The sequence below is a fragment of the Peromyscus californicus genome, unplaced genomic scaffold, assembly GCF_007827085.1.
Source record: "Peromyscus californicus insignis strain IS unplaced genomic scaffold, ASM782708v3 Scaffold_12__1_contigs__length_115047231, whole genome shotgun sequence".
NCBI classification, from domain to species: domain Eukaryota; kingdom Metazoa; phylum Chordata; class Mammalia; order Rodentia; family Cricetidae; genus Peromyscus; species Peromyscus californicus.
Genome location: NW_026294413.1, coordinates 71132934 through 71142045, shown reverse-complemented (window position 1 = coordinate 71142045; position 9112 = coordinate 71132934). Strand labels below are relative to the sequence as shown.

At 41.4% G+C, this 9112-nt stretch overlaps 3 gene segments (V, D, J or C); all 3 read left to right on the top strand.

Annotated features, from left to right (window-relative positions):
• The first annotated feature begins 302 nt into the window (after positions 1-302).
• LOC128106929 (T cell receptor alpha variable 22-like) lies at positions 303-4688 on the top strand. The segment is given in 3 exon segments: positions 303-354; positions 524-849; positions 4662-4688. Coding segments are annotated over 3 exon segments (405 nt in total).
• A 798-nt stretch (positions 4689-5486) lies between these two features.
• LOC128106928 (T cell receptor alpha variable 13-1-like) lies at positions 5487-6114 on the top strand. The segment is given in 2 exon segments: positions 5487-5538; positions 5699-6114. Coding segments are annotated over 2 exon segments (468 nt in total).
• A 2145-nt stretch (positions 6115-8259) lies between these two features.
• LOC128106927 (T cell receptor alpha variable 9-2-like) lies at positions 8260-8798 on the top strand. The segment is given in 2 exon segments: positions 8260-8341; positions 8452-8798. Coding segments are annotated over 2 exon segments (396 nt in total).
• The last annotated feature ends 314 nt before the right edge of the window (positions 8799-9112 follow it).

Genomic DNA, 9112 nt, shown 5'->3' with positions numbered 1-9112 from the left:
CTTACTTTAACAATTAAAACAAACAAACAAACAGACAAACAGACAAACAAACGAATAAACCCTCTTTAGTTTTCAAGCTGTAGGTGACATAGCTTCCTGTTCCCTGCAGGGTTTTCATCCACAGCTAGGGAGCAGTTATTGTGAGGCCTCACTGGGCTGCTGTGGGTGGGGATTTCCATCAAGATGAAAGAGCTCAGATTTTATTGGTGCCTGGGAACAAGGGAGAGCCTGTTCATGGTTGGAACTAAGTTAGACACTGTCTGGAACTGGGGTGAAGGAGTCTCAGCAGTTTGACAGGATCCATGGAGAAGAGCTTGGGAGCTGTGCTGGGGCTGCTGTGGGTGCAGGTTTGCTGTGAGTTGTGGCTCTCCCAGATGGGTTAGGGGTGTTCCAGAGCTCCAGTGGGAGGGGCAGAACAAAGATGACCCAAAGCTCCTCGTGACTGTCTCCTGGGATATCTGACAGGGTGGAACCTGCAGAAGGATTGTCATATGATTTTTTTTTTCCCTTTCTCTCTGAGCAGGGGTGAGAGGGATGCAGGTGGAGCAGAATCCTCCAGCCCTCAGTCTCCAGGAGGGAGCCGGCTCTTCTCTGAGATGCAATTTTTCTATAACCATGACAAACGTGCAGTGGTTCCGACAGAATCCCGGCGGCAGCCTCCTCAGTCTGTTCTTCATGACTCCAGGAATAAAGGAGAATGGGAGGTTAAAGTCAACATTCGACTCCAAGGAGCGCTACAGCACCCTGCACATCAGGGATGCCCAGCTGGAGGACTCAGGCACCTACCTCTGTGCTGCTGAGGCACAGTGCTCCCAGCAAGTGTGCAGCCTGGCCCCAAACTGCAGCTGGGTGTGCAGCTACAGCCCTGCCCCAGGGAGACTCTGCAGGAGGCTTTCACAGCTGTGGGGTTTCCAATTTATACTGTGTCTCTCTCATCTCCACTAACACTAGAGAGTTCAGGATTGCTGTTTCACATCAGTGCGCCCTTTCCTCACAGATACCCATTTTCAGGAAGAAGTTCTCATGAAGAGTACTGGGACAACTGACAAAGATGACAAGGTTCACAGTACTGTCAGGCAGATCCACTGCACAGGGTTCAGTGCTCTTCAATTACTGTTCTACAAAGGCACCAAACAGACGTGCTCTTCAAGAAACAGAAAAGATATTACTCAATGTTTCAGTCAATTGCATATCTTTCCATTATCGGAAGAATGGGACTTTTACTAGCTTTTTTGAGAATTTCATACAATGTACTTTGATCATATTCAGTTCTCCACCAGTTTCTACCAGTCCCACCCCTCCTCTTTACTTCCAGCTTTTCTTTCTTTGTTTCTGAAAAAAAACAAAACTTTTAAGTACAGTTTGTGGTGTCTTGGATGTGTGGCCTTCCCAGGAGTGTGGTTGACCTACTGGGGATATACCCTTAAAGAAAAAAGATTCTCCCTCTCCTAGTTGCTATCATATGCCAATATCTCCTTAGTTAGGGATGGGACTTTGTACTCATACCCCACGCTGGAATTTAGTGTAGCTTGAGCTTGTGCAGGTTTGTGTGTGCTATTCCAACTGCTTTGAGTTCATATAAACTAATTTTCCTTATAATTGAAGATTCAGTAATAAAATATTTCAATAAGGAGTCTCAATTACATCTGAATTATATTGGTTTGAGTGAAAAATTCCCCCATAGGCTCATATGTTTGCATGCTTTGTCCCCAGTTGATGAACTGTTTGGAAAGCATTAGGAGGTGTGGTCTTGTTGGAGGAGGTATGTCACTGGAAGCGGGCTTTGAGGTTAAAAAGCTCACACCTGGCCCAGTGTCTTTTTCTCTGCCTACTGTCTACTGATCAGATTTGAAAATCTCTCAGCTATTTCTTCAGGACCATGCCAACCTGCTGCCATGCTCCCAACCATGATGATAATGGACTTACCCTCTGAAACTTTAAGCAAGCCCCAAATTAAATTTCTTTTATAAGTTGCTTGGACATGGTGTCTCTTTATAGCAATAAACAGTAACTAAGACACAAATAATGAAGTCATTTTCACCTTATCAGATCTTCTCAACTTAAAAAGAAATGTCTGAGAAAGTATTAAATCATTAATATATAAGTCTATGTTTATAATAAAAGACTTACAAAAATTAATTTGTATGAATACTTAAACCATTTCAAAAACATTGCTCCACTACAATCATCAACGCTAAATTTAATAAAGCCTGTGTCTTCAACTGTTCATTAGATGTGTCTGCTGCTGTTGCCACAAGAGATCAAATGTCAGCTTTGTCATTTCCAAATTCAGAAACTGTCACATGTTCATTTGGAGTTTTACATTTCTGAGGAGCACCTGTCATCATCCAATTACACACCTTGGAAAGGAAGTTGCTAAAAGAACGATATTTTAAACACTATTGAGTGAAATTCTTCAAGGTAAAGTCAGAAAAGTCACAGGATATAATATATCATTGCACCAAAACCCAAGATACACTCACAGAGCAATGTCAGTATTTTTTATTACAATTTTATCATTTTTTGAACTTTTTATACAATATGGTTTGATTATATTCTTTTCCATACCTTAAGTCCTCTCAGATCCTCTCCATTCCCCTACTTGCCCAATACTTTGTTCTCTCAAATAATCCTCAAAATCCAAAAAAAAAAAAAAAAAAAAACCAAGGCAAAACAACCTTCCTCCAGAGACAAAACTTGCTAAAGCATAACAACTACAACAAAAGCATACACACAAAAGTGTTTGTGTTGGACGTTGAAGCAGGAGAATCATAAGCTTAAGGCCAGCCTAGATTTCATAGCAAGTTTTAACTTTATTCAATGAGATAGAGTGTATCAGCTCCTCCAAAAATAAGTGAAAGCCAAGAGGTAATGCAGAAATGGTTCTATTACACTCTGACTTGATGCTATCTCAATGTATTCTAACCTGGACCAGCCTTTCTGCAATGCTCTCTGTAGAGCTAGTGCTGTACATGTATCAGTTGTGACTAGGCACCCAACTGTAGCAGGCTTTCTTTGACCTCCAGCCCCCAAATCATGATAAGGAGACTTATTATTAATTATGAACGCTCAGCCTTAGCTTAGGCTTGTTTCTTGCTAGTTCTTATAAATTAACAGGTTTCTCTTTATGTACATTTTGCCTCAGGGGCTTTTACCTTTCCCCCCCTTCCTTCTGTATACCTTACTTTCCTGTTGTCTCCATGGGTGGCTGGCTGGCAGCTGCCTGGCTTCTGGCCCTGGGCATGTCCCTCTCTTTCTTCCTCTTTCTCTTCATTCTTTTCTTTCTCACAAACCTAGATTTGTCCCTCTCCTTTTTCTGTCTGCCTGCCAGCACTGCTTATCTCTCTCCTGCCTAGCTATTTGCCATTCATGTTTTTTTTTTTTTTAGACCAATCAGGTATCTTAGGCATGCAAGGTGAAACAGCAACATATCTTTACATAATTAAACAAATGCAGCACAAACAAATGTAACACATATTTACATCATTAACTAAGACAGCAGAAACAAATGTAACACACCTTCACATAGTTAAAGTAATATTCTGTAACATAAACAAATGTAACACATCTTTACATAGTTAAAATAATATTCCACAACATCTGTGGGCATGAGGATAAGTATTTAGAATGCAGTTAGGGATTACACTAGTTTAGGAAAACGGCAGTGGGTAGTTCTCTTTTAGAGTTCCTGACCTCTCTAGTCATGAGTAGTTGGTGAAGTTGACAGTGCCAGGTATGAATTCCCTCCTACTGAGTGAGCTATAATTCCAGTTCAATGGTTGTTGGTTACCTCCAAGACAGAAGTGACACTATTGAAGATCTGGATGCTGGTCATTGTTGTGGCTCTTAGGTATTAGAGCTGGATAGAACTATTGACTGCCTTTTTCCTTGGCTGGTTTTGGAAAATCTCTGGATATGATGAGAGTCCTCAGGCAATAGACTCCTAGGTCAGTTGTAGCCCATTCTTTCAAGTCCTATGACCAAAGTGTGTAATATCTTTAGGAATGGGGACTTATCCTCAAATCTTTGAGTCAACTAAATACAATAGCAATAGTCTATGTTGTTTTGGGAGTCCTGTCTTGGGCTTTCATGCCCGCACACTTGAAAGGAGGTTTCTTATGCCAGGTGTTATGCTAAACAGTCTATGGCTTTAGGGGAGCATTATCACCCCAAGTGGCATAACATCATTTTGATTATTTATTTATGTATAGACATGCACTTATATGTATTACATGTAATTTGGGGTAAATAGAAAATAATGATTGCCTGTGACTTTTTCCAACACTCTTAATGTTATTTATCCCTTCTCCCTCCCTCTCCCCCTACACTGATCTCTGTCCTCACTCTCCATTTAAAGCCCTCTTCACCTTTCCCATTTCCACTTCATAGAAACTGTGTCCTGCTATTGCTCTTTCTAGAGCTTTTTTTTCCCCATACCCTCTTAGTCCCTGTTTACTGTCCTGAGGCTCATCTAGGTAATTCCCATTGGAGAACATTTCTATAGAACTGGTGGGTTTTGTGGGAGTTCGGGTTGTCTTGGCCTTTAATAATGCATGTGTGTTTGTGATATGATGTAGGCATGTAGACTTCTTTCATTGTGTCTGATATTATAGCCTGCCTCTGTTGAGTAGAATTTGATTTCTGTTTTTGCTATTTCTCAGATCAGGTTGGTTTCAGATGACGTTTGAAGGGTTGGTAGGTCAGTCCTTCAAATAGAGATACCCATTATTGATGGCGGGGATGAGAGTGATTCTAATTCAATGGTTATCAAGAAAATGTGTGACTATGCCTCAGGTCTATGTCTGTGTGCTGGTGCAAAAGCCATTCAAGTCCAGTTTTTCCTGGGAATGTGGGAATGACATGCAGAGGTTCTGGGCAACTTACTACTCTAGGTTGCTATGAAGGCTACAGGACAAAAAGTAGGCTTTCTTTGAGTGTGGGAAAGATGTGAGTGGATGGAGATCTGAAACACTCAACTGGCTGGGCTGGTGCACAGGTGGTGTAACCATAGCTAGGCCTGGGAGTGTGAAGACTGAGTGAGATATTGGGCATCTGGAGCACTCACCTAGTTAGACTGGATCACAGGCTGTGTAACACAGGTAGGTCCGACAATGTGGTACTCACATGAGTGAGTACAGAGTTAGTGGTCTCATCTGGTTGAGCAGATGCACAGTCTGTGTGATCACAGCTAGGTTGGAAGAGTAAGGATGGCAGAGGTGGGCGGAGTGCAGAATCTTTCCTAGAGTAAGAGAAAAACTAAACTAGATTTCTGCAGTGAGAAATCTGACCACAGGGTGGCAGTGCACCTCAGCTGATGCACAGAAAGGCCATCTTAGTGAATTCTAAATGAACAGGCTTTTTCTTATTGGCTGGGCAAATAACTCAGCATGTATGATTGTTATAACAACAAAGAACCAATTGGAACTTTCAAGATGCTCAGCTGGTTAGAGACTGAGCACCTACAAATGATCTCAATAGGAAGCACAATGAAGACAGCTGTTCATGCTTTATTCATTTTCTTCTGGCTGCAGATGGACTGTGAGTTGAGTAGTGTAAGATGACTGTGTATGTTAGTGGGAGGTCCGTGGATGTTCAGAAGAGTGGCTTCATTTGAGTTTTCTCTATTTACTACAGGAAAAAGATGAGGAAGAAAAATGACTTGAAAACCTTTCTCCTTTCTCTCCATCTTTCTGCATAGGGGAGAGCAGAGGTGAGAAGGTGGAGCAGCATCCTTCCACCCTGAGTGTCCAGGAGGGAGACAGTGTTGTCATCAACTGTACTTACACAGACAGTGCCTCAGTCTACTTCCCGTGGTATAAGCAAGTGCCTGGGAAGCATCCTCAGTTCATCATTGACATCCGGTCAAATGCAGAAAGAAAGCAGAACCAGAGACTCACCCTTCTATTGGATAAGAAAGCCAAACACCTTTCCCTGTACATCACAGGCACTCAGCCTGCAGATTCAGTCATCTACTTCTGTGCAGCAAATACACACTGCTCCCCAGGCACCTGCAGCCTGTCTTCAAACCTGACACCAGGGCTGGAGTGGCACCCTTTTTGCTATGTCAGACATTCTAGGAAAACATTTGTAACATTGTTTGAGAGTAGAAACTAACATATAGATATTGGAAATACATAAAAAATACATAAAGCCAAAATGACCAAGGAAGTTTTGTTTATATTGTTGATTGATGCTTAATGTTTTTTTAAATTCACATTACTGTATATATTTACCATGTATTATGTACTATGATATCTTGGTTTAAATAAACAGTGAAAAATGAACAGTTTGATAAGTAGGTTCAGAGAGCAACATCTGAAGTAAAGAATAAGCTTTCATCTCCCTCGTGTGTGAGCTGATTCTAGCATGTTCATGTGTTCAGCAATCCAAAAGCTCTGTATAACAGATTCTTACAGGAGTTGCTGATATTCTGTTTCAAAATCATGCTGTGTGCTATGGCCCTAGTGTTCTAAATGACTAACCTGACAAGCAAGGCGTGGCTGCTGCTGCAATAGTGACCTGATGATTTGTAGGGGTGACCAACCACTTTCTCCTGGGATTGAGGCCTGCTTTGTAGGAGGAGGTACATATGCAGTGTGTCAGTCTGTGCAAAAGTCTAAGGCTGTGGAATTGTAAAAATAAAAAAGGAAAGAAGAAAGAAAATATTGCTTTAAGAAATAATTCTAGCCAGGCGGTGGTGGTGTATGCCTTTAATCCCAGCACTGGGGAGGCAGAGCCAGGCGGATCTCTGTGAGTTGGAGGTCAGCCTGGTCTACAGAGTGAGTTCCAGGAAAGGCGCAAAGCTACACAGAGAAACCCTGTCTCGAAAAACCAAAAAAAAAATAATAATAATAATAATTCTACATCTTATATAGGGAAATAGTATGAACCACATATTCTGAAGCAATTTCAGAAGTTGTGAGGATAGTCCAGATGGGCTCAACCTTCATTACCTTGAACAGTAAGAGATAAAGGTTCTGAGCCAAAGGCTGGCATTTACAGGTTACATTTATAATTTAAAAACAACAAGAATTAGGAAACAGACGTGGACAAAGGTGAGGGAAAATAGCTTTGTGAAACAATAAATTCTGTCAGTGATAAAATATTACTAAGACCAAATTAAAAGATAGAAGGAGCTCCCACAGAAACATGGCAGCCATGAAAGCCAGACTCATGAGTAGAAGCTTTGACAGTTGAAGGAAGAAGCTTTTCTAAAGACACTTATGTGAGCTGCCTGCTTGCAATGCCCTTGTCAGGTCCGCAAGGAAGAGACACAAATGTTACCCCAAACCTAAATCATAGTCAGCTTTGTGATTCCTAAAAGCATGCACCACTGGTCACAAAGACTTTTACAGAAAAGAATTAAGAAAATGGTCATAGCCTACATTTGGTATAGAGCATGGCACAGCATGTGAGTCCTGCATGCCAGTCCTAACTGCTTCCTTTGTTGTGGTTGTCCTGTATGTTAATCTTCAAACATTGTTTCAAGACACCAATGACCTTCTAAGTAAATGGGCAACATAAACCCATTATTTCAAATTTCTAGAAGGTAAAAAGAGCAGATTTTAATGATTACACATTCCCCAGGCCAGTTTGTAATCACTTCATTTCACAATACCTGTAAGAAAGTTTAAAGCTTTATTTATTTTATTTTATGCTTGTGAGTGTTTTGCCTGCATTTGTGTTTAGGTACCATATATGTGCCTGGTGCCCATGGAGGTCAGAAGAGAGAGTCAGTTTCCCCAGAATTGGAGTTACATTTGGTTGAGAACCACTATGTATGTTCTGAGAATCAAACCTGGGGCTTCTGCAAGAGCAACAAGTGCTTCCAAGTGCTGAGCTATCACTTTAGGCCTGCATAATATCTTAATTCATATTCAAATATGTGAATATGAACTGGTAAAATCGACTTCTTGCCTTCAATTTATCCCATGGTAAAAAACCAAAACAGAGTACCCATCAGTTGCTATACTATAAAACTTTCAAGTCAGGTTGAATCCTAAGAATGACAACATTGAATATATTAATGACCATTGGTTATATCCTTTATGTTTATAAGGGACACTTAAAATTTGACATGTGCCTTATGAATGATTTCGAAATGATAGCACATTTCTGACTTCTGGGAGGTATGCAAGAGACCCTAGTTTAGTCTCTGTCCACCAGGGGGAGGAGTTTCTTGACACAAGATCATCATCTCTGTGAATTATAAGCTTCCCAGGTTCATCATTTGATGCCAGTTCATCATTTCTTCATGTGAAGAGTCAAGAACATTACTTGGTGACACTAAAGATGACCACTTCTCCAGCTTTAGTGACTGTGATGCTGCTGTTCATGCTTGGTAAGTGAAGTGACTTAAAATTTGAACTCTTTCTTCTATGATGTCAAAAATATTTAATCATCTAAGAGCTTTGTCCTTAATGTGACACAGGTATCCTCTTCTTCCTCCAGGGAGGACCCAGGGAGACTCAGTAACCCAGAAACAAGGTCAAGTGACTCTCTCAAAAGATGACTTCCTATTTATAAACTGCACTTATTCAGCCACAGGGTACCCGACTCTTTTCTGGTATGTCCAATATCCCGGAGAAGGTCCACAGCTCCTCTTCAGAGTCTCAAAGGCCAATGAGAAGGGAAGCAGCAGAGGGTTTGAAGCTACATATGATAAAGGATCCACCTCCTTCCACTTGCAGAAAGCCTCGGTCCAAGAGTCAGACTCGGCTGTGTACTACTGTGTTCTGGGTGACACAGTGGTGGAAACTGCAGGGGGAGCTGAGCATAAACTCAGCACAGGGGCCTGATGCTGAGCTTCTGCTTTTGGGATCTCTTTGGTTCCTCTGTGTTGTGTGCGTCTCCGTTTCTTTAGTTGGCTCAAAAATCATACTAATAGCCACAGCAGAAGAGCGAGAATTAAAGTCTTCCACACTCAAGTCTTGATTGGGACTAAACCAAAATCTGATGGAAAATTGCCTCATGCAGAGCATGAGATCCCCCAGTAAAGACTAAGGAAGTTGTCTGCTTGTCGTAGGAGATGAAGTCTGTCCTCCTCATTTTCTTCCACAGCTCTTTGGGAGAGCTAGCTGTATTTTTTATTTGCAGGGAACAGGACATGCCA